This window comes from Carcharhinus amblyrhynchos, chromosome 24 (genome assembly GCF_965287045.1).
Source record: "Carcharhinus amblyrhynchos chromosome 24, sCarAmb.v2.hapA, whole genome shotgun sequence".
NCBI classification, from domain to species: domain Eukaryota; kingdom Metazoa; phylum Chordata; class Chondrichthyes; order Carcharhiniformes; family Carcharhinidae; genus Carcharhinus; species Carcharhinus amblyrhynchos.
The window spans coordinates 10,785,928-10,812,462 of record NC_137347.1 but is presented as its reverse complement, the minus strand read 5'-3'; the positions used below and the strand labels follow the sequence as shown (position 1 = coordinate 10,812,462).

The window sequence follows — 26,535 nt, the reverse complement described above, 5'->3', positions numbered from 1 at the left end:
TAATCTATTGGTTAGCTTGTGAGAAGAGATTGCGTAGATTGGGCCTGTACTCGATGGAATTTAGAAGGCCGAGGGGTGATCTTATAGAGACATATAAGATAATGCAGGGGCTACACCGGGTAGAGGTAGAGAGATCCTTTCCACTTAGAAAGGAAACCAGAACTAGAGGGCATAGTCTCAAAATAAGGGGGGGGGGGGGGGGTGGGTGGGGGGGTGCAGTTTAGAACAGAGGAGGAACTTCTTCTCTCAGAGGGTAGTGAATCTTTGGAATTCTCCGCCCATTGAAGTGGTGGAGGCTACCTCGTTGAATATGCTTAAGTCATGGTTAGATAGATTTCTGATTGATAAGAGAATTAAGGGTTATGGGGAGTAGGTGGGTAAGTGGAACTGAACTACTTCAGATCAGCTATGATCTTATTGAATGGCGGGGCAGGCTCGAGGGGCTAGATGGCCTACTCCTGCTCCTATTTCTTATGTTCTTATGTTCTTAAAGACACAGTGCCAATGAGATGCCAAACCACCATCACAGTCCTTGCACCACCCCTCAAGGCTTCACTTGGCCAAGCCCTGACATTTGGCGTTTCTCTTTCATGTCATCGCCATCCAATGAAACCTGCCCCAAGACCATTGATCGCATCCCCATCCAATCAGTGCCACTCAACAGTTTTGATTGGACCATGCTGTAAATGGCTGGCTGTACGCAGTCCACGGCTATTCCCTTCTTAAAATCAGAGTACTCCCTCTCCCACCTCTTAAAGCTCACCCTTATCTTGTGTGTTTTCTGAAAGCACCATTACATCTTAGCTTCAAAAAGCATATTCTCACCTCCTTGTTCTGTGTCCACCATTCCTATAACTCATTGGTGGTTCTGCAATATTGCAGTGCGCTCATCAGCAGTTATTAACTGCACCACATCTAAAAAGTTTATTTATTAGTCACAAATAGGCATCTATTAACACCGCAATGAAGTTACTGTGAAAATCCCCTAGTCGCCACACTCCGGCAACTGTTTGGGTGCACTGAGGGAGAATTTAGCATAGCCAATGCACCTAATTACCACGTCTTTCAGATTGTGGGAGGGAACTGGAGTAGTCACAGGAAACCCATGCGGACACAGGGAGAATGCGCAAACTCCACACATAGTGACCCGAGGCTGGAATTGAACCCGGGTTCCTGGCGCTGTGAGGTAGCAGTGCTAACCACTGTGCTGCCCATTTTAGCATTTAGCATGTGTCCCTTTTCAATTTGAGGTCTATTCTCAAAACCATGGATTCAAGTGCAAATCCTGCCAATGAAAGGTTGAATTCCATCTCCACATATTATCCACCCTCATGGAAGAGCAGATGTATGTAAGCTTCATCTTGTTCACAATTAAGTGCAGTGAAAGAGGGTTACTTCTCCCCAGCTTGAAGGAACATTAAGAAACACAGCATATCTTGATCTTCAATAAGATCACAGCTTTAAAATAACTCTTGTGATAACGTGATTCATGAGGTAGTTTTTATTCAGTTTTAGGTCCGGTCTCATCCTGCCGATGTTCTAAAAAAAAATCCATTAGGTTTGCACAATTTGTAACAAGGATTAGCTTTTAACTTTGCTGTTGAAAAAGCAGCAATCCCAGCCCTGCTGCTTTAATTAGCAGAATTATTGTAACCCACGTCAGATATGGTCAGCTCAAGATATTCACTCACATCCTAACATTTCAATCTATAAAAGTGCCTCAGATAATGAAAAGCTCGATCATGCGTCAATTTTATCTTCAGAATAAAAGGTTTAACTAGACGCAAAATGCACCCAACACCATAGCATTTTAAGTCATTCTTAACGAGTGAAGATTTTTTTCGCACGTTCTTTTCTTTCTAACCCGTGGGTTCACAAACATTTCGGCGTGGGAGACACCTTGTGAATCCTATCAAATTCTTGGTTTTCTTGGCAATTGTTGAAACACTTGCACTGAGATCTGCTCTCCGTTCTTAAAGACAATTGAGCCAGAATTTACTGTTGAAATCGCAGCAAGGCTAATGTTGCCCTCTGTTATTTACGGGTAAATGGTAAAATGAATTCAGTCGAGAGGCTAATTTGTGGTCCGGTGTGAATATTCAATCGTTGCTGTGTGAAAGATGTGCAAGCCCAGCATTATGCACCATATAGAAAAGTACAGGCATCCATTGACCACACATAGCCTGGAATTCCTTTGAGAGCTACTTAGTATTCCCACATAGATCCTAGCTTTAAATCATACGCATGACCATTAGATGAGATAACCTCCCCTTTCCTCTGCCCAAAGTCTTTCACTGCGATGGTTCCCATTAATAAGCTCTAAGTAATGTGATAGGACTGGCCAGCAAGTAGGGTTGTAAAACAACTTGAAGCAAGCTTTGGGACCAGTCAGTGTGCTGCTAAAGCTGAAATTTAAGACAATCTTTCATCCCCTCAAAAGCCTTACGATCTCAAAAAAAAACACATCCTGCAAATAACAGGAAAAAAGCGAAATATTTAACCTGAAAATTCATAGTTTGTAAAGCAAAATATATCACCTCATGATTTTCCCAAGCAAAAGTGTAATAAAAATCTGGAAAGCGGGTGTGTTTTTTGGGCAGTTTGGCAATCTTCCCCCACACTGTCATTTTTTTGGTAGATGGGAGTTTTATGCCAGTGGAGGTGATGCCTACATACGCTGGGGAAGCCAGCCGCAAAGCGCTTAGGCACCATTTGTGTAGGGCGCCCCCAATCTGACAGCGAATAGGGAGACGTCCAACCGACTGCCCACCCATGGACATCGGACCCACTTCTCCCCCCCCCCCCCCAAAGTCATCTGTGGCATGTTTTACCATTGCCCCTCCCCTTCCCCATCTCCACCCCCATAACAGCGCAGGTTGCCGGCATTGTGTATCAGGACCCTCCTGGTGTCAGTCTTCTGGCAGTGCCCCTACATGCACCCCAGCCCCTATTGACCACCCTCCTGCACCCTCCTCCTTGCATATTCCTCCCCCCGCCCCCAAGCATGTGTAGCTCCCCAACCCTATTGCAGAACTCCGCTCCCTTGCCAGAGCACCCACCCCCCCATACACCTCCCCTATCGTAGTGCCTCCTCCACTCAAGCTCTACCCTCATTGAACTTCCTCCAGCGCATATGGTTCTCAATTGGGTGCTGTCAGTGTCAGGTGGGCAGTGCCAGGCTGGTAATGCCTGATGGGCACGGCCCAGCCATGTCCCCCACCACTTGGAGGCTTCAATGGCCTCCAATCCCCTTGGTGCCTGGTTCCTGCTGATGAAGACCAGCAGTGATTCTCTCTAGCATGAGGTATTGAGGTGGAAACATCGGGGGGCCCTGCGTGAATCTGATTTTTAGTCTCTTCTGCTATCTTACTGCCTTGCGATGCTGATCGCCTGGTGAGTGGTGAGCTAGTAAGATCACGTCCATGATGTAGTATAATACACATTTCAGTTTGACAGGCAAGGCAGCGACAATCACTTCTGAGAATGTGAATTCCTCTGGCTGCTCCCTACGATCCCCGCAGTGTTCATTTTCCACAGCTGCAATCTCATTGGGCCTGTGTGCAGTGAGAGGCACAAATTGTGACTGCCTTCAGTCCAGACTTCACCAAGCATTTTGGATGTAAGAGGCCTTTGTGTACAGTGATTATTAGGTTCAAACAATTTGTGTTTAATTTAATCAATGGAATTAAGTGTGGGGAGGGGAATGTCTGGATGGTGGGAATGCAAGGTGGCTGACCCTTAGCCGTCTCCACATTCAAATTTCCAGGCATTCACATTGCGTCCAGATGAATGGAGCATTACCTCAGTGCTTTTAGTTAATTTTATTACTTATATTTGATAGTTTAGGACAATAAATATTAATAGAAATATTACAATATGTTATGGTATCTATTAAACATGAGTTTTAGAATCACAAATTTATGACAATCAAATTGAACCGCACCAGTTCTGTACTTCAACTCCATTGTGTACGCCAGTCCTCACTCTATCTGTCTGGTATTTCTGTGAATTTAAGTAGCTACTAACAGAGTACCAGAGAAGTGCATTGTAACTCTATCTGGATATAATCCACCCTCTCTAGACAGGAGGGCATCATGGTTTGGCATGGGCTGGGTCTTTGTCCATTTTGTATTGCTCTATGACTCGATCTCATACAGAACTGGTCATTGCAACATCTCAGGAAAAAACATCCAATATTTAACGAAAGCAACTATTAATTAATATTACAAGGACAGCATATATTGACACTTGGTGAACTGGCGTATCACAGAACAGATTGGGCTGATTTCACGAAATACATCCTATGGAGCTTGGTCCGCTGGATGATGTTTCATGTTCTATCCTTTCTTCCATTTTTAATTCTTGAGAAATCAGAAGTTTTATAATCGGATGTTTCACTTGGCAGCATTTGCTGACATTTCAACAGTATTTGTATGTCAAAAGGTTCATTGGGATATTCTGAAATTGTGAAAAACACCAGATAAATGCTCTCCGTTCCTAACTTCACTTCCTTCCTTCTACACACTTTATCTATGCCCATTGGTCTTTGGCTCTACTCCACTCTTCCACACATTTTACCAATTCCAAACTGAGGGCAAAGATTGCCTTGAGGAGGCAATGGCCTAGTGGGATTATCGCTCCACTATTAATCCAGACGCTCAGCTAGTGCTTTGGGGACATGGGTTCGAATCCTGCCATGGCAGATAGGGGAATTTGAATTCAATAAAATAAATCTGGAATAAAGGATTACTGATGACCATTGTCAATTATTGGGAAAAACCCATCTGGTTTGCTAATCTCCTTCAGGGAAATAAATCTGTCACCCTTATCTGGTCTGGCCTACGTGAGATTCCAGAGTTGCAGCAAAGTGATTCTCCACTGTCCTCCTAGGGTGACTAGGGATGGGCAATGAATGCTGGCCAGCTAGCGATGCCTATATCCCATGAATGAATAATAATAAAAAAATCCGCATAACTTCCACACACTCTAATTGCCAAAAAGCCCACAAAAAATGCAGCAACTTAACATTCCTGATTTTTATTCTCTCCTCATAGAGTCAGCACTTTGATCTTTTGTCACTGCTCTGGCCCACACACAAGTACAGCAGTGAGCACTGTTGACATAAATCTACCCGTTGGCATTAAACTACATTGGCACATGTGAGCTATCTCACTCTTGAGATCGGGGAAATGGCTTAATCTCTGAATCAAAGAAAGATCTAATTTAAAAAAAATGCTTTGTTCTCCTGAGATACATTTCTGCCCATTGTGTTATTCACTCTGCTCATCAGTGTGTTTTGTACTTTTTTTTTCCTATTACTCTACTCTTAATGAGAAATTGCTTGTTATGATGAGTTATGATTCCTCTAATTGGTGACAGCAGCCTGATTGATTACCATACAGGATAAAATTAGAAATATCGCTTCTTTGCAGAAAACCTAGCCATTTTCATAAAAGGACAGTCAGTTACTAAAAGGCTACTCTCATTTAACGTAACCCCTTCACCACCTGTCACGTTGATAATGAAGCTGATTTGCAACACTAGTTATTTTGGAGAAACGTTGAATCATGTTTATCCCCAAGTTACTAAAATTGGTCGGAACACATTGTTATCTGTTTCTCTGTGTTGCTGTGCATTCAAAGCCAGATTTAGCATAGAGTGAAAAATCACAAGATAAAGGCATTCAGCTCTTCAAGCCTGCTCCATTATTTACTATGATCAGGATGATCCCTTACCTCAATTCCACCGTTCTACATTATCTCCATATTGTTTAATGCAGTGGTTTTCAACCTATTTTTGATTAGAAACCCTATAATGTATTGTGAAGTAAAGAACAATACAGCACAGGAACAGGCCCTTCGGTTCTCTAAACCTGCACTACCATGTGTTCCTAACTAGACCATCCGTTTGAATCCCTCTATTCCCAGTCTGTTCATGTGGCCATCTAAATAAGTCTTAAATGATCCTAGTGTGTCTGCCTCAACCACCTTGCTTGGTAGTGCATTCCAGGTCCTCGCCACCCTCTGTGTAAAATGTATCCCCTGCATATCCGTATTGAATCTTGCCCCCCCTTACCTTGGACTTGTGACCCCTTGTGTTTGTCTTTTCTGACCTGGGAAAAAGCTTCCAACTGTTCACCCTATCTATGCCCTTCATAATTTATAAACTTCTATGAGGATAGACACACAGAGGGACAATCTCTGTCTTTCCAGGGAGAACAACCCTAGTTCACTCAATCTCACCTCATTGCCAATATCCTCCATACCAGGCAACCTCCTGGCAAACCTTTTCTGCACTCTCTTCAAAGCCTCCATGTCCTTCCGGTATTGTGGCCACCAGAACTGAACACAGTATTCCAGATATGGCCTAACCAAGATTTCTATATAACTGCAACATCACATGCCCACTTTTATACTCTATGCCCCATCCAATAAAGGCAAGCATGCCATATGCCTTCTTCACCACCTTTTCCACCTGTGCTGCCACCTTTAAGGGTCTGTGGACTTGCACACCCAGATCCCTCTGTGTGTCTATCCTCCTGATGGTTCTGCCATTTTTATTGTATAGCTCCCCCCTGCATTAGATCTACCAATATGCATCACTTTGCATTTATCTGGATTAAATTCCACCTGCCATTTCTTCGCCCAATTTTCCAGCCTATCTGTAATCTGCTGTATTCTCTGACAATGTTCATCACTATCCACAACTCCAGCAATCTTTGTGTCATCCGCAAACTTACTAATCAGACCAGCTACATCATCTTCCAAATCATTTATATATATCACAAACAGCAGAGGTCCCAGTACAGAGCCCTGTGGAACACCACTATTCACAGACTTCCAATCAGAAAAAACCTCTCCACTGCTACTGTCTATCTTCTATGGCCAAGTCAGTTCTGTATCCATCTAGTTAGTTCACCTTTGATCCCGTGAGATTTAACCTTTTGCACCAGCCTGCCATGAGGGACCTTGTCAAGTGCTTTACCAAAATCCATGTAGACGACATCCACGACCATTTCCTTGTCAACCATTTTTGTCACCTCTTCAAAAAACTCAACCAAATTTGTGAGGCATGACCTCCCTCATACAAAACCATGTTGTCTATCGCTAATGGGACTGTTCTGCTCTAAATGTGTATAGATCTTATCTCTCACAATCTTCTCCAACAATTTCCCTACCATGGACGTTGACTTTACTGGTCTATAAGTACCTGGGTTATCCTTGCTACCTTCTTAAATAATGGGACCACATTTTCTATCCTCAAATCCTCTGGGACTTCACCTGTGTTCAATGAAGAAACAAAGATTTCTGTTAGAGGCCCAGCAATTTCATCTCTTGTCTCTCTTATAATGTAGGACAGATGCCATCTGGCCCTGCGATTTGTCTACCTTAATGCTTCCTAAAACACTTAACACTTCCTCCCTTGTAATTGTGATTTGTTCCAACAGGTCTATACATCCCTCTGAGACACTATCAATCAACAAATCCCTCTCCTTTGTGAATACTGATGCTAAGTTTTCATTTAGGATCTCACCTACTTCCTTGGGTTCTAAGCAAAGCAGGTTCCCTGCTTTGTTCTTGAAAGGTCTGACTCTTTCTCTGACAACCGTCTTATTCTTAACGTATGTATAAAATGCTTTGGGATTCTCATTAATCCTGTCTGTTAAGAGCATTTCATGACCCTTTTTTGCCCTTCTAACCCCCTATTTGAGTTATTTTCTACTTATTCTGTATTCCTCCAGTGCTTCATCTGTTTTTAGCTGCCTGGACCTTATGTATGCCTCTATTTTCTTTTTGATTTAGACCCACAATTTCCCTGGTTTTCCATGGCTCTCGAATCCTACCTTTCTTGTCCTTCCTTTTTACAGGCACATGCCTGTCCTGCACTCTTATCAACTGCTCCTTGAAAGACTCCCACATGCCAGATGTGGATCTTGCCTAATCTGGCTGTAGTTAGCCTTCCCCTAATTCAGCTCCTCACCTATGAGACAACACTCATCCTTTTCCATGACTATTCAAAAGTTTACAGAATTGTGGTCACTTTTCGTCACATGTTCCCCCACTGAAACTTTGATGACCTGATTGGTCTCATTCCTCAGTACTAGGTCCAGTGTAGCCCCCCTCTCTAGTTGGACTATCAACATATTGTTCCAAAGAACCTTCCTGCACACATTTTACAAATTCCTTCCCGTCCGGCCCCGCAGCCCTAAGTGATTTCCAGTCTATATGAAGGAAATTAAAGTTTCCCACTACATCAACCTAATTTTGACTACACCTGTCCAGAATCTCCTTACATATCTGTTCTTCAACTTCCTGTGGGCTGTTGGGAGGCCTGTAGTATATCCCCAGCATAGTGACTGCACCCTTCCTGTTGTTGAGCTCTACCCACAGTGTCTCATCATATGATCCTTCCAAATTGTCCACCCTCGGTACCGCTGTAATATGCTCCCTAACTAGCATTGCTACTCCCCCACTTCTTCTACCCCCTCCTTTGCCTCACCTAACACACTAATACCCCGGAATATTCAGCTGCCGGTCCTTTCTTTCTTTTAACCAAGTCTCTGTCATTGCAACCACATCCAAGTTCCGCGCATGTATTAAGGCTCTAAGTTCATCTGTTTTGCCCATTACCCTCCTTGCATTGAAGCTGATGCACTCCAGATCTCCAGGCCCACTGAGTTCATCCTCCCCCAGATTACTCTTTCTCTTAGGTAGCCCTGTCTTGGCCCTATGCTTGTCCCCAGTCTCTACGCTTGCTGATGCACTGTTCTGAGCCCCACCCACTGCCACATTAGTTTAAACCTACCTGAACCACACTAGCAAACCTCCCAGCCAGGATATTGGTGCCCCTCCAGTTCAGGGATAACCCATCTTTCTTGTACAGGTCCCATCCTCCCTGGAAGACTTCCCAGTTATCCACAAATCTGAAACCCTCCCTCCTGCACCAATTCTTTAGCCATGTGTTCAGCTGCACAATCTCCCTGCTCTTAGCCTCACTAGTACATGGCATGGGGAGTACTCCGGAGGTTAGCTACCCTATAGGTCCTGCTTTTTAGCCTTCTACCTAACTCACTAAATTGCGCTTGCAGGACCTCCCTGTTCTTTCTGCCTATTTCATTTGTACCAATGTGGACAATGACATCCGTCTGATTACCCTTCCTTTTTAGGATGCTTTCAATCCCCTCAGAGACATCCAGGACCCTGGCACCAGGGAGGGAGACTACCATCCTGTAGTGTCGTCAGCGTCCACAGAACTGTCTATCTGTCCCTCTAACTATTGACTCCCCTACTACTATTGCTGTCCTATTTTTCCCCCTTTCCCTTCTGTGCCACAGAGCCCGATTCCATGCCAGAGACCTGGTCACCGTGGCTAACCCCGGAAGGTCATTTCCCCCCCGCCCCAACAGTATCCAAAACGGTATACTTACCGCAAGCTCACAGATAACCTCACAATGCTCCACTTCTCCAGCTTTCACCCTAAGCACATTAAAGAAGACATCCCCATATGGATAAGCCTTCTGTATATGGGGCTCATCAATCCGGCAACCCCAGAGGTCAGGGAGCCATATTTTGAGGGTGCCCAGATTTCTGTTAAGATGAAACTCCCCATTCCCCCCAAAGATACTGGTGACAAGGACTGGGTAACCCTTCACATTCCCCCCAAAAGCACCAGGGCAATTTCCCCACACACACACATAAGAGGAACTTCCCAATTAAGCTCCCTAAATGGCCCACCCTGGGCACTGACCCTGGCCCAACCTTCTGGACGTACCATCCTTGGGGGCTGTAGGTATCTTTGCACCCCTGGCAGGTTGCCCTCGACTGATACCTGTGTTTCAATACCTGTTATCAACCTCACCAACGCGACTGGACATTGATGAAGGGGGCGATCTCCTTACCTGGGATGAACATATGGTGAGGGAAGCCCTTTTGATATATTTAAATTTATGTAAATGCATTTGAATGAAAGGCAAGAACCTCATTACATCACCGGCGAGGAACAAGAAAAGTCGGAAAATGAGACCTCGCTGGCGAGAATCTCGTTTTCCGATTCTCGTGAGATTTTGTGTCCATGTCTCCATTTGCACTCCAGGGGAATGCAGGTGCAAAGTTGCCCCCAATGTGTCTCAAAAAGTTGAAAAATTTGGTGAAATTTTCAAATTGCTTGGAATATTTTTGGAATCCTCAGGGAACCCTAGCTGAAAATCATTGCCTTAATCATGCTGTGTTTCTAGAGCAACAGAGAATAAGATTTTGGGAGATGTATGGATAGCTCAGTGTTGGTTTTTAAATCCAAATTTGGGAATGGCTCTGGTAGCAATGGCTGGTGAGTCTTTTTGGTTCCATCACTAAAACTGTGTGAACAATCCCAGGGAAATGAACTACTAAAGCCTTGAACCAACGTGGAGGATGTTGTTGAAGTGCTGGGGGAGAGCTAAAAATAATTTTCAAGTGTGTTGAATAAATGGGAAAATAAACAATTACAGGACTATGGGGAAAGAGCAAAGAACTGGGATTAATTGAATAGCCCTTTCAAAGACCCAGCACAAAGGCATAATGGGCCAAACTATCTCCCCCTCTGAGATGACTTCAACAATAAGTCCGAGGGGGGAAGACAAGGGTGGCAGGGGGGAGGGTGGAATGAAAGGACTTGTTGACAGGAAACGCAGATTTACAAAGTTAAAATGCAGGATCAGTTTAAAAATTTTCAACAGGTTTTCTGCCCAACATCCAGTTGAATTGACAGGTTGGCATTGTGGTTAGCACTGCTGTCTCACAGCGCCAGGGACTTGGATTCACTTCCCGGCTTGGGTCACTGTCTGCATGGAGTCTGCACATTCTTGCCATGTCTGTGTGGATTTCCACCAGGTGCTTCCATTTCCTCCCATGGTTTGAAAGACGTGCTGGTTAGGGGCATTGGTCATGTTAAATTCTCCCTCAGCGAACCCGAACAGGTGCCGGAATGTGGCGACTAGGGGGTTTTCACAGTAACTTAATTGCAGCGTTAATGTAAGCCAACTTGTGACGCTAATAAACGTAAACTAAACCCCCAGCCTCATAGATACCCTTAACTGTGGCACTGTGACTGTTTGCTACATGCCGCTTCCTTGCGAATTCCGGTAAATGAGATTGAAATGCCAAAGGAGACTGCACAATACTAAATTGCCTTTATACTCTACATCAGTCAGAGGGAATAAGAGATCTATACTTTGCTGCTGTGTCAGGCATGGATGCATTGATCCCAGGTCTCACTGAAGTGAAAAGGTAGTGCACTGATTCACGGCAATAAAGAAAGGGAAGTTTCTTTTCTTAGTTATTACTTGCCAGCATAAAAAAGGTGGGAAGATTATCTTTGTTTATACCTTCAAACTTTACATAACGTAATAGTTGGGGGAAAATACTCCCACTACCTACCTGACGACCACTGGAGGAAATCTATTCCCAATGATCCTGTGATGCAGACTGTGCTAAATGTTTTTATTTGTGTTGCAGGAGGGATCTTTGAATTAGTGGAAGGTGGCACAGTGGGTGCAGAAGAGCTAGCCTTCAGATTTGCGGCCAACAACGTCAACAGGAACAGGACGTTGCTCCCCAACACCACCCTGACGTACGACATTCAAAGAATAAACATCTATGATAGCTTTGAAGCATCGAGGAAAGGTAAGCCCCTGATCCGAAGGACGTCGCTCGCTGCGTTCCCTTCCTCTGGTTGCACCTCAGTGTTCTGCCGTCTTCACCTTTTGCATGTGTTCAGCTGTAGGGGAAGAATTGCAATAGTTCTGGCCTTTGCAGGAAGACCCAGCTTTTCCCTCTGGCTTGGGTGCACAGGAATTCCTGGCTCAGCAGGGCTGAGCCACTTTCAAAGTGGCTGCCTGCAGGCCACATTTTCATTCCAGGAGGGTGGGCTGGATTCGAAGTCGGGCCCGTCGCCCTCAGAATGAGTGTAAGGTTCCCCGGGTGGGTGGGTGGATGGAATGCCTGCAAGCTCTGGTACTGTGTCGAATGAAAAGGGGGAAAAAAAATCAAGCAAAAAGAAAGCCCTCCAACCGTCACCAATCCCCCCCCTCCACGCGCGTGTGCACACACACACTTTTCCCATGACCCATCCCCAGTAAACTATGCCACCTCATGTCTCAAATGCATGGTCAGCCATTTTGAGAGGTTGAGTTTGCCGAACCGGTAATTCTCCTGTCTCTGTCCTTCTGACCCAGGAATGAAAGTCTAGGTCTTAAGTGGCCAGTTGCCGCTGCAAACTGCTTATACGCGAACCCTTTCCAGCCCCTGTTGAAATGGAACATGCCACACTTGAAGGTCACTTCTTAGAATTTCCAGCCATATCTGAGATTTCCAGCAGAGGCTCTCCAGCTTGTCCATTAATCTGGGCTGAAGTCTTCACAAGAGTGACCATTGGAATAGAAGCAGCAAGTGGGATCCAGACTGGCTTATTTACCTTCCTTAGCCTTGTAACATTGGTCCATGTACTCAACCTTTGCATTTTAATTTCTCCAATACCTTTATGTATAATATGTGCTGGCAACAAAAAAAATGTCCAGTCATCAACTACCCTTGACCTCTTGGCCAAAGCCCACTTAATCCTTCAACAATGTGCATTAATGGAATTTAAGAGTCAGAATGCCCCTAACAGACACTGACAATATTGAAAATGATCTAGCTGGAATAGAAAAACATGATGCATGGTGACAGAATGTCACTCCATGCCATTTTGACTCCAATGTTGCTGTACCAAGTAATGTCCAGGGGCTGGATGCTCGAAGACTGGAGGCAGGTGGTCCCAGAATTTCCCGCTGTTGGCATAGATCCATCCCCAAACTACTTCAAATAGACTGGGGTCAAGAACAAAATGCTACCCACCTACATGTGGATGATAGTTAATAAATATAACTGAGGAGTTTATTAATTTTTCTAACCTGAAACAAGGTCCCCTCCTGATGCCTTAAGTATTAGCAGTAAGAGTCTCCCAACTGCAGATCCAGGGTTCCAGCATTGCAATGGACTTTCTAAACCCAGCTCCCCCTTGCAGAACTAACAAATATTCAGCTGGGTTAATAAAGAATTTGAAGTCTGCATTAAGCAGACTGGGCAATAGGAATGTGACCGGCTGCACTCAATTCAACTTTCTACTCCAGTTAGTCTGTTAATGAAGCAATGTTGCAGGGATACAAATTCACTTAAATCCCAACCAGAATTGATCTGCACAATCCACTTACAAAATCGGATGGTTTCAGCTTGCCAACAAACACTGTCCAGCTGCACAAAAGTGAAGAATGTTTACGAATGTTTACAAGACTGTGGAGGAAAATTGGTTATTTATATTCAAATATCAAACCGTGTCTTAACTCATCTCACCTCATACAGTCACTAGATCCACCAAGAAAATTCCCTTGGTGTTTAAGTCAACAGAAATGGTCAGATCCGAATGAGAATTCTCTCTAAGTGTTGTTGTCAAAGGTCCTTTGCTGGTGTTGTTTTCTCAGACACATGCTGGTCACTGTTGATGGCTCTGCTTCTCTCCCATTCAGCCTGTGATCAGCTCTCATTAGGAGTGGTTGCAATATTTGGGCCTTCTCACAGCTCCTCATCCAATGCTGTCCAATCTATCTGCAACGCGCTGGAGGTCCCTCACATCCAAATCCGATGGAAGCACCATCCCATGGACAACAGAGACTCTTTCTATACCAACTTTTATCCTGACTATGCCTCTCTCAGCCATGCGATTCTGGACCTTGTGCAGTTTCTGAAGTGGAGGACAGCGACCGTGGTTTACGATGATAGCACAGGTAAATTAAGAGCAGTATTTATGAGTAGGTGGAGTGATGAGTGTCTGGATGGACAGGGGGCTTTGAATCATAGAATATTGTAAGAAAACAATACAGTGTAGAGGAAAGCCATTGGATCATCGAGCCTGTGCCAGCTCATTGAAAGAGCAATCAAATTAATCCCTCCCAGCGACTCTCTCCATGGTGCTGAACATATCCCCACTTCAAGCATTTATTATTATAATGGACTTAAATCTGCTTCCACCACTCTTTCAGGCAGTGGATTGCAGATCGTTAGAACTCACTGCATTTCTTTCCCTGTTTTGCCATTCATCTTTTTAAGTTTTAGTGTCACATGTAGGCTTAACACTGCAATTAAGTTACTGTGAAAATCCCCTAAGTCACCACACTCCAGTGCCTGTTCAGGTACAACGAGACAGAATTTAGTATGGCCAATGCATCTAATCAGCATATCTTTTGGACAGTGGGAGGAAACCAGAGCACCTGAAGGAAACCCACGTAGATGTGGGGAGAATATGCAGACTCTGCTGAAATAGTGTCCCAAGGCTAGAATTAAACCCTCGTCCCTGGCATTGTGAGTCAGCAGTGTTAACCATTGTGTCACTGTGTCACCCACAAACCTGTGTCCTAAAGTTATTAACCCTCCTGTCACTGGTAACTATTTACCCCTATCAATACCCATCAGGATTTTGGGCATCTCTATCAACTTATCCTCTCTGGTCTTGAAAATAAATCCAAAACTTTAATCTCTCCATGTAACTCATCCCACATTCCTGATACTATTCTATTCAATCTCCACTCCATCCTCTCTCATGCCTAGAGATTCTTTAGAATCTTTGGTGCCCAGAATAGGATCCACTGGCCTCATTCATCCCAAAACAGTAAAGTTCCACCTGAGGTCAACGGATCTTTCCATGGTCTACCCCTCACCCGCTCCAATTCCCATGGTGGACGGAATGAGTGTTTTATAAAGGTTTAGCCTGACCTTTTTGTTTTTGTTATATCTCAATTTATGAAGGTAACCATTTTAAATAGCCTTCTCAGCTTGCTCTGTTACCTTCAAAAATTTGTACAGCTACATCCCCAGGCTCTGCTCCTCGAAATCTCATCGAGTCTGCTCCGCCACTCACTACGACCATGGCTGATTCTGGGCTACAATTCCATTTTCCCCTCTGTTCCGCATATCCCTTAGTTCTCTGACAGAAGAAAAATCAATCTTTCCCAGCATCTGTTCCTCATTTGAGAAGTTAACCTGGGGGGTGTGACCTTAGGTTAATCGTAAAGATCCAATGACTGTGTTCAAAAACTGGGAGCTGGAATTCTCCAAACTCACTCGTGGCTAGGATTCTCCGGAGCCGCATCAGTAAATGAAGGCTTGACTGAGTACTAAATTCCCCATTCTCATTGGTAGCAATGTCAGGGTGTGCAAGACGACCAGAAGATTTTGGTTGCTGCTTTCCAAGTTTCATACTACACCAAGGAACTATATAAATGCACACTTTAATATGGTTAATTTCTATAACATTATGTAGGAATGCCAGGGAAGTGTCAATGACTTGCCTATTCTCGCATGGGACACTCTAAATTTCTTCTCATTCTTAGAATACTTTGTTGAGGCTTTTGTCCCTATCACAGTTGAGGGGGTTGAGCTATGAGGAGAGGCTGAATAAACTAGGCTTGTACTCGTTAGAGTTTAGAAGAATGAGGGGAGATCTCATTGAGACGTATAAGATGATGAATGGGATGGATAGGTTAGAGGTGGAGAGACTCTTCCCGCTCAGAAAGGACAGTAGGACTAGGGGGCACAGCCTCAAGATAAAGGGGAGGCGGTTTAGAACGGAGTTGAGGAAGAACTTCTTCACTCAAAGGGTGGTGAATCTCTGGAATTCTCTGCCCGTTGAAGTGGTGGAGGCTACCTCGCTAAATATTTTTAAGACGCGGGTTGATGGGTTTTTGATGAGAGAGGGGATTAAGGGTTATGGGGAGAGGGCGGGAATGTGGAACTGAGCCACGACAGATCAGCCATGATCTTGTTGAATGGCGGGGCAGGCTCGAGGGGCTAGATGGCCTACTCCTGCTCCTATTTCTTATGTTCACAGGCTTAATTTTGCTCAAACTACATTATTCCAAGGCACATAAGAACATAAGAAATGGGAGCAGGAGTAGGCCATCTGGCCCTTCGAGCCTGCCCCGCCATTCAATAAAATCATGGCTGATCTGTCGTGGCTCAGTTCCACATTCCCGCCCTCTCCCCATAACCCTTAATCCCCTCTCTTATCAAAAACCCATCAACCCGCGTCTTAAAAATATTTAGCGAGGTAGCCTCCACCACTTCAACGGGCAGCTCAAAGCAATAGATGACCTTTCACTCGCTTCTCAGCCATCATCGTTCTCAAGTTGGTCAATGGCCCATATAGTCATAGTGAACGATGATGCATGAAGCATCAGAATTGGACATCACCTTACTCTGGGCAATTAGGAATTGGCAACAAAAGCTGGCTGAGCCAGTACTATCTGCTTCCGATTAATAAAACTCATCAGCAGATATGTAATCACTTGAGAGGCAAAACAACAAATCGAGACAAAAAAATCTAGAAAATTTATTTCAGCCTCCTTGGAAGAGTTTTATACAAGTTGCTCAAAGTTTGTTTTTCCACTCTATACCATCACGTCAGCACATCTCAGTGGGAGCCCGCCAAATATCACATGTAGACCATCTGATGTGCTGAGCCCAGTTTAAGGTTTGTCATTGTGCAGAAATGCTTTGCACAATGTGTTCCAAAACTTGGGGGACTCAATCATTAGCACTGCTGCCTTACAATGCGAGGGACCTGAGTTTAATTCTGGTCTTGTGTGACTGTCTGTGCGGACTTTGCACTTCTTCCTGTACCTGCGCTTTCCTCCCACAGTCCAAAGACGTGCAGGTTAGATGGATTGACCATGGGAAATGTGTGGGGTCACAGGTGTGAGCCTGGCTAAGATGTGACTTAATGGGCCGGATGACCACCTCCTATACTGTAGCAATGCTATGGTTCTAACTCTTATTTTGAGTCAATGAGCATTGTCAGAATCAGAACACAGAATATTCCAGAACATAACTGTTCATTGTCTGGAATGGATGCAACATTATTTAGTAATTTTTGAAATCCTGGAGAGTTTACTTCTATACTTCAAGTGTTCTGAGGCTGCCCCCGGCACATCCTTACTATGGCCTTGGAACAGCCAATTGATTTCACCTTGTGGTGCTGAATAGAACGGCTACCTAGCGGTTAAGCTCGTGGCTGGTCCTCAGCTACTGAGGTGAAAGCAACTGAATAAAAAATGTGATAAAAGTAGGCAAAACAGAACAGATTGCAATCTTTCAAGTTACCAAGTGCTTAGCCGATTTATTGACCTTGGTCACAGTGTTTGAATAGGCTCAGAATGGTTTCTGAAGGACTCCCTCTTCTCACGCAAACATCAGTGAGTGCTTCTTGTGTTCAATTCTTTCATTCACACAGAACAGGCAACCTCTCCTAAACTGAAGCAAGGCACCGTGCTTGAGAATCTGAAGAGTGTTTGTTTCTTTCTGACGGATTAATCCTCTAAGAGGCTGTTAAGCCAAACAAACATTACGATAGACATGTGATCTTGCTTTATGTTTTATTGAAAAGAAAATCACCATCCCAACTCCCCTCCTCCCCCACCCCCTCCTTTGTCATTGTTTTTGATTTCCTTGTTTCTTCCTCTCATATCTCTTCTACACCTCCCAGTCTCAAACTACAACCTTTTGCTTCTTCCCTGAACTCGATCACAGTCACTGTACTTTCTGTGGTTTCAGAAGATGGCAAATTTTTGGAGAATTTTGTAGATTGTGGCCAGGCCTTCATTCACTGAGTTGTGGAAATTAGCAATTGTGTGAAATTACTTCCCTGTGTCCGTGAACATCATACAGCTATCCTGGAGCAGCTGTAAGTTACTAGTGTGGCCCTATGCCTGACAGCATGGTGGCACAGTGGTTAGCACTGCTGCCTCAGAGCACCAAGGACCCAGGTTCAATTCCTGCCTTAGGCCACTGTCTGTGTGGAGTTTGCATGTTCTCCCTGTGTCTGCATGGGTTTCCTCTGGGTGCTCCGGTTTCTTCTCACTCTCCAAAGATGTGTGTGTTATGTGGATTGGCCTTGATAAATTGTCCCTTTGTGTCAGGGTGTAGCAGGGTAAATATGTGGGGTTACGAGCATAGGCCTTTGGTGGGATTGTGGTTGACACAGACCTAATGGCCTCCTTCTGCATTCTGGGAATTCCAAGAGTCTTTGACAATCTTCAAATGATTGGAGAAGCAGCCTGGTGGACACATGGTCCAGAGGGTCTCTCCTCCCTTGTGGGCTGTCTTTGGCTACTATTGATTTGGGGATAAGTGCCTGTTCCAACATTTACAGGTACAGCAGGTAGAATTTACAGGGTACTGCCTTATTGCATAATTTGAAACAATGTTGGAAATACTTGTGTCATTCACAAAACTGTCAGGAGTCAACTGTCAAAGCTACAATAAAAATATTTGTAAATATCGAGGAAATTGGGACCATTTTAAAAAATGCAATAAATAAGTGATTTTTTCAAAATTAAAAGTGAATTGACTGAATTTTGTAATCTGGCTTTAATCACCGGGTCGCGGTTCAAGATTCACTTGACCCCGTACTGTCAAGAAATGAGGGGATAAATTGCTGAGAGAGAGATGGGGAGGACAGTGCAAACTGTATACTTAGTTAGACAGGACATACTGCACATCAGAAATAGCTTTTCTGCTTTATCATTGAAGGTCTCATACGTCTGCAGGAGCTGATTACAGCTCCGTCCAGGTACAACATCCGACTCAAGATTCGTCAACTTCCCATCGACTCGACTGATGCCAGGCCCCTCTTAAAGGAGATGAAACGCGGCAGGGAATTTCGCATTATATTCGACTGCAGCTACACAATGGCTGCTCAGATCCTGAAACAAGTGAGTTACGTCCGTCGTCACTGCAGCTTTGTGTCATTGTTCATTGTTGGAAGGGGTCAACAGTTTGAATATTAAGCTTCAGGTCAACGTAACTGGTAGCAGAGTCACATTTTTGGAATGCTTAACACTTTGCATCGCGTCGGTCTTTCATAATAACCGTTACTCTTTCCGTTCTTCAGTGCGTTCTGCAGCCTGTTCTCCCCAATGTTCCCTGACGTTTAAGGAAAAGCTGCATGTTTTTCACTCTTGGCACTGAATTTACTAGTTGAATCAACAGAATGTAGCGACCACTGCAGCGCGCTCCTATTAAGGTCAATGACTGAAACAACAGGGTGTTTTATCTAAGCATAAAAGCACTGGGAAGGAATTCAGGCATTCTTTATAATGGGCGGTCGATCTGCAACACCAGTTTAACAGCGGCACCAATTTACAAAATAGAAATTTTGTGGTATTATTGCACAATTTTAGACTGTGATGATTTCAAACGAAACGTTGGAATTTTACATTGGAATTCCAGCACTGAAACAATTATTTTAGTACAATATTTTTGTAGAGCCCCCGTAATGCCACCAAACACTTGTTTTTGCTGCAAACAGATGTTTGCAGTCTCCTCTTTCTCATCGGCAAGACTGAGACATGTTCAGAATTCAAATTATTATTTGACATTCTGCAAATGCTTTTCCTGCCCGATGACTGTTAGAAGACAGGGAAAGAGTGCCCACTTTGAGTACAAGCAATGATGCAGGTGTACATTGGACCCAGGCGCACACTGAGTGTGACAAGTGCTTATTTCTCGAATTTTTGCATGTCACTGAACATCAAATCTGTCATGAACTCGCGCAAGTGGATGGTGTTTTAAAATGTAATTGTTCGTATTTTAGACTAACGTTTTTGCTTTCAAAGCATACGCTTGAGAGAGTGGCAAAACCGATGTTGTTTGATTTATATATTTGCAATTGGGATTGTCATAAAAGAAGAAGCGTTTTAATTAGCGCCTAGGCAACCACTTGTGAATAATCTAGTTTTAAATAACCTGCAAAGGGTTCAAAGAAAACTGTACAGGATTACAGAACTGCTACAGCACTGAAAGGAAGACATTTGGCCCATCCTGTCTACACTGACTTTCCAGATGAGCAATTCACTTAGTGCCAGTGTCCCGCCTTCACCTGTATACATACCCATTTTTCAAATAACAGTTGAATACCCTTTTGAAAGCTTCGATTGAACCTGTCACCGCTCTCTCAGGCAGAGCATTCCAGACCTTAACAACTCACTGTGCGAGAAAGTTTTACCTTACTTTTGTTTCCTTTACTAACTACTTTAAATTTGTGCCCGCTCATCCTTGATCATTTCATGTTTGGGAACAGTTACTCCTCATCCATTCTGTCTCAACCCTTCGTGATTTTGAATGTTTCTATGAAATCTCCTCTCGGCCTTCTTTTCTCCAAGCATGATAGATTGGAGAAGGATGGAATTATCTTCATAACTGAAGCTCTTCACCCCTGGAACCATTCTCGTGATTTTTTTTTCTGTACTTTCTCCAGTAGCTTCACATCCTTCCTGAAGTGTGGCACCCAGAACTGGGCACAATAATTCAGCTGAGACTGAGCTTGTATCTTTGGCATATCCAACATAACCACCTTGTTCTTGTACTCAGTGCCCCTATTAGTAAGACTCAGTGTGCTCTATCTTTATTAACTGCACTCAACCTGTCCTGCCACCCTCTGTGACTAATGTATATATGCACCTAGCTCCCCCTGCTCCTGCACCCCCTTTAGAGTTGTCCCTTTATTTTAGATTGTCTTCAATCTTTCCAGCAAAATGAATCACTGCACTTCTCCAATCTATCATACCTGGAACATCTTCCGCCACCTGTCAGTACATTCTACCAACTTGTCTATGTCCTTTTGAAGTTCTATACTGTCCTCCTCCTCCAAGTTTCGTATCATCGGCAGATTTTGAAATTGTGCCCTGTACCCCAAGGTCTAGGTCATTTATATACATCTGGAAAAGCAAGGGATCCAACACTAACCCTGGGGGAGCTTCACTTCAAACATTCAACTACCCAAAAAAACATCCAATAACCTGTTCCATTTCTTGTCACTCGGCCAATTTTGGACATGTGTTGCCACGCTCCGTTTAATTCCACGAGCTCTAGATTCCCTCATGTCTGTTGTGCAGCATTGCATCTTTTTCATGTACACCACATCAACAGTATTGCTCTCTCTGGTTAATACCTCTTCAAAAAACTCTACCGCTGGCTTTCATTATTTAACCTGCATTTGCCCAAGTGACTGTTCATTTTGTCCCAAATTCATTGGCTGGGATTGTCTGACCTCACCCCCAGCTGGGATTCTCAGGTCCTGCTGCTGTGAGTGAAGATTTATCTGCCAGCAATGTACAACCTCTCAGAATATTTCCATTTGTTTCTAGAAGTTTGCCTACAACTGAAGTTAAACTGTAAGTTGCTAGGCTTCTCTTTAGGGCCTATTTGGTACAAAATGATAACATTCACAGTTCTTCAGTCCATTGATACCACCCGCACTCCAAGTGTAACAAAGTTTGAAAAATTATAGACCACAGCTTTTAGTTTCCAATCTCACTTCCCCAGTGGGAGGAATTTTAACAAAAGTGGTCAGTGTCAGATTCTGACTGAAAACAGACATGTATCTCTCCAAGTGCACAGTTGAGTTTTCACACCAGATTTTCTGGCATTCAGACATGGGTTACATCTTCACTCTGGCAAGACGAAGCCTGATGGAGCCAGCAAGACTGTCTCTACAGACATCAAGGCACCATCTTTATTGGGCACTCCGATCAGTGCTGGAATTAAACTCCCGCCACAGCATGGAGGACCCCCCCCTCCTCCCACAGACAAATACTGGGGTGACCTCCTGCTCCTCCCCAAGATGTTGGCACCTTACTTCCCTCCCCTCCCTCCACCCACAACTACATGTGTATCAGGGTCTCCCTTTCAACTCCCCCCTCCCACAACCACACAAGTATTGGCAAGCACTCTTCTTCCCTCCTCCTCCCCCCCCCCCCCCCCCCCCCCACCATCCATCTCCATGGCAGTATCATGGGCACTCTTCCCCTCATTGTCATTGCACCCATTCCCCCCCCCCCCTCAGGCACTGCTTCCCCTTCTAAGGCATTACCCCCTCCGCCACCCCCCAGCTAATCTCAGGCATCATTATCACCTTCACAGGCTTCGGCCATCTCCCCCTCCTCACCACATGCTAGGGGTTCCCCCCAGAGCTCACCCCTGGAATTGGCATTGGCAGTACTTACCTGTGCCATGGGGCAGTGCCAGACCACTGCTTGGAATTTCCCTCTTCTCCCTAGGGGCTATGCTTACCTTGACACACCTGGCAGGTTCCCCTTGACTGATCCCTTTTCTTGTATAGCTGTTGTAAACCTCACAGGCATTCAGGGCTGGCATGTTACAGTTCCAAAGGGTCCAAGTTACAGCTTTCTCTGCTGTTCTGTTGATGGATTGAACATTCCTGATGCATGTTGAGTTAGCTGATCTGAACTGAGGCAGTGAGAACATTACAACGAGCAACAGTGTCTTTGTGCATAGAGGAGGAAAGCTCACACAGGATTGCATAGGAAATGGCAGGCAGGTCGAGCCCGTTCTACCGTCAGTATAATGATGGCAGAGCATGGGCTTCAACTCTGCTTTTCCAGCTGCTTCCCACATCACTAGGTTCCCTAAGGGACCAAACATTTATTCTGCTCAGCCTTTAAAAGTAGCGGATGATGAAACATCCACACCTCTGGGATGGCCACAATTCAAACACCTGGTCTTATTCTGGTGATTTTTGTGGATTTCTGCTGAGGGCAGGGCTGAACCTGGCTGAGATAATCCAACAGTTCAATTACTTAAACATATTGTTTGCCTGAATTTACACACAGCCACTTGGGCTATGAATTGGCTCCTCTTCACTGTACAAAACATTCAAGAGAGGAGTAGGCATAGGAAGGGTGTTAGTTGTGGGGAGGTGGGGGTTGGGGTGGGGGGGGGGGGGGATGTGTTTGGGTGCATGGAACCTGACATTTTAACATTGCTACAACTATAACTGCCTTTCTCTTCTTTTCAGGCTATGGCTATGGGGATGATGACCGAATATTATCACTACATTTTCACAACTCTGGTAATTAATTTTTCTGTTTTATTTGAACGCAAACATTAATTGATTATCAGGCAGCAAAGGTTAAACTTTTAATGCACACAGTATACATGTTGGTACCCCTTCAGCTGTCCTGCATTACTGAGGAGCATTCAGCTGCAAATAGATATCAAGATAAAGTTCATTCCAGCCATGGTGTAATGGGAAATTCTGAGGTGCAGACGCACTAAGGAAATGTGTTGGCCAGATTATTTCTAAATCTGCTATTGTTATTTCAAATCACAGTGCTTGAAACATTAATCTTTAGCATAACTAGAATTTTGTTTTGCAACCAGGGCAACCTGCTGGCACAGTGGTTAGCACTGCTGCTTCACAGCACCAGGGACCCAGGTTCAGTTCCCGGGGTGGATCACTGTCTGTGCGGAGTCTGCACCTTCTCCCCATGACTGTGTGGGTTTTCATCGGGTGCTCTGGTTTCCCCCCACAGTCCAAAAGCTATACTGGTTAGATGCATTGGCACAGTGGTTAGCCCTAGTGTCTTACACCGCCAGGGACCCGGGTTCAATTTTTGGCTTGGGTCACTGCCTGTGCGGAGTCTGCACATTCTCCCCGTGTCTGTGTGGGTTTCTGCCCACAATCTGAAAGATCTGCTGGTTAGGTGAATTGGCCATACTAAATTGTCCCTCAGCATACCCGAACAGGTGCCAGAGTGTGGTGACTGGGGGAATTGTCACAGTAACTTCATTGTAGTGTTAATGTAAGCCTACCTGTGGCACTAATAATAAAAAAAACCATTGAATTTATTAATTCAAGTTTATTAAAAACATGAATTTCACACTACCTACTTAGGACTAAGGGATGCTATACAGAGGAATCTATGTGTTTCAAAATTTATACTTATGACCAAGACTTGGGTGTATAGGGCACAATTTCAAAATTTGAAGATTAGGCAGGCCCTGGAAGTATTGTGAACTGTGAAAAGGATTGTGGTAGATTTCAAAATGATATAGACAGGCTGGTGGAATGGGCAGATGGAGTTTAATGTAAAGAAGTGTGAAGTGATAGATTTTGGTCAGAAGAACAAGGGGAGGTGGTATAAAAGAAAGGATACAGTTCTAAAGGAAATGCATGATCAGAGGGAGCTGGATGTATATGTGCATAAACCATTGAAACTGGCTGGACAGGTCAAGAAAACAGTTAGCGAATTATACTGAATCCTGTGATTTATACATAGGGGCACAGAGTACAAAAGCTAATGAGTAACAAACCTTCATAAAATACTGGTTTAGTCTCAGTGGGAAGAATGCGATGGGTTTTGAAAGGGCGCAGAAAAGACTCTCAAGAATGATTCTGAGAGTGAGAGACTGCAGTTATATGGATAAATCAGCAACGTTGTGGCTGCTCTCTTTGAAGAAAAGAAGGTTGGGAAGAAATTTGTTAGAAATTTGCTCAAAATTATGAGGGGCCTGGATAACGGAAATAGGAAGAAACTAATTCCAACTGCAGCCGGCTAATGAGATTAACAAAAAAACAGAGGTGAAAAACCTTGCAACAAGTGGCTTGAACCTGAAATGCACTGTCTGAGCGTGTGGTGGAGACGCACTCATTTGTGGTTTACAAAAGAGAGCTGGACAATTATTTGAACAAGGGATATACAAAAAGTTGAGGAGTTGTATTTGTTGAGTTATTGTTGTAGCGAACTGATACAAACTTAATGTGCTGAAAGGCCTCCTTCTGTGCTATAACCATTTTATGATTGTAATTCTGATAAATTCCAGGAAGTTGGTAACACATGAAAGAAGCTGAAGGTTGCCCTGATTGTGTGATCAGGAAGGGTGGGAGGAGGCTTGTGTGGAACACTGACATTGATGGAGTGGGCCAAGTGGCCTGTTTATGTGCTGTAAAGTACAGGTAAAGCAGGGAACACAAACTACAGTGTTTCACATCTTCAGGCCATCAAAGCCAAGAAATGAATGTCAATCACTCTCTTCCCGCCCTCCTCCACAATCTCTCCCATCATGCTCACTCCCCCAACCCCCATCTCTCACACTCTCTGTCTCCCGTCACTCCTGTACTCAGCCACCAGGGGCTGTACTGCTCCGACAGCCTTGCACTCTGGACCCTGATACGTAACTTGAATACGCACCTGCCCACTCTTTGCTGCTCATCCAATCACAGGATGGTTTCGCTCTCATTCGCTGCATTGGAAGACCGAATCATCCTGTGATTGGGAATGAACAGCTTGATGCAGGTTTCAAATATCGGTCATTTGAATGTCCAGGTTTGGCAAGCCACACTAAGTTTACAGTCCTACTTGGAGTCAGAGATGCCAGAGCCTCTACACCACTGATACCAACTATCATACTCGTAGTGGGAAAGAATACATTGGGGAGGCAATGGTCTAAAGGTATAATCACCAGGACAGCACGGTGGCACAGTGATTAGCACTACTGCCTCACAGTGCCAGGGACCAGATTCGATTACCTGCGTGGGTCAATGCCTGTGCAGAGTCTGCATGTTCTCCCTGTGTTTGCGTGGGTTTCATCCGGGTGCTCCGGTTTCCTCCCATGCTCCAAAGAAATGTGGGTTAACTGGATTTGCTGTGCTAAATTTTCCCTTAGTGTCCGGGGGACTTGCTAGGGCAAATGCATGAGGTTACGGGAAAGGGCCTGGATGGGATTGTGGTCAGTGCAGGCTCGATGTGTCAAATAGCTTCCTTCTGCACTGTAGGGATTCTAATCCTATTCTATTCCTAATATATGATTCTGAGACTATTAATCCAGAAACTCAACTAATGTTCTGGTGACTTGGCTTTGACTCCCGCCACTGCAGATGGTGCAATTAGAACTCAATTAAAAAAAAATCTGGAATTATGAATCAACTGATGACCATGAAACCATTGTCGATTGTCGGAAACATCCTATCTGGTTCATTAATGTCCTTTAGGGAAGGAAACCAGCCGTCCTTACCTGGTCTGGCCTACATGTGACTCCAGAACCACAGCAATGTGGTTGACTCTCAACTGCCCTCGGGCAACTAGGGATGGGCAATAAGTACTGGCCAGCCAGTGATGCTTATGTCCCATGAATGATAATTGGATAAGCCAACGTTCACTAGGGTATAGAAGAAGCTTAGTTTATATGATATAATTATTGACGTAGTACCAACAGCAAATTAAGTGTGTTAAAGTAAACCATCTGCTCAGCCTCATGGTGGAGCAGGGTTCATTATTTTGCACTGACAAGACAGAAAATGAAGGTAAAACAGCCCTACAGTATAATTTTTGTAAAACAGCTAGCAAAGGGTTGCAGAAAGTTACTTGTCAGACAGGAGCGGGTAAGTCTCACTGCTATGATTACATAGCAGGAAGTCTCACAACACCAGGTTAAAGTTCAACAAGTTTGTTTGATAATAAGCGCCACAAGCTTTCGGAATGCTGTTCCTTTATCAGGTGAATGGAGAGCTCTGTCATTTGCACTGAATGCCCCAACCAATAAAGGCAAGCATGCCTTCTTTACCACCCTATCTTCTAATGGACAAAGAGCTAGCATCCGGACCCCTAAGTAAAGAAGAAAGAAGTTCCCTGCCAGCTAACTTCTGTTTTTTCAATCTATCATTAGGAAT

General features: G+C 44.3%; 1 protein-coding gene across 1 annotated transcript in view; it reads left to right on the top strand.

Annotated features, from left to right (window-relative positions):
* LOC145358010 (glutamate receptor ionotropic, kainate 3-like) overlaps positions 1-26,535 on the top strand; it is a 475,535-nt gene that overhangs the window by 170,743 nt on the left and 278,257 nt on the right. The window contains exons 2-5 of the mRNA XM_080211688.1: positions 11,493-11,660; positions 13,541-13,798; positions 18,597-18,778; positions 22,882-22,935. Of these exons, the coding sequence (XP_080067814.1) occupies positions 11,493-11,660; positions 13,541-13,798; positions 18,597-18,778; positions 22,882-22,935 (662 nt within the window). The remainder of the gene's footprint in view (positions 1-11,492; positions 11,661-13,540; positions 13,799-18,596; positions 18,779-22,881; positions 22,936-26,535) is intronic.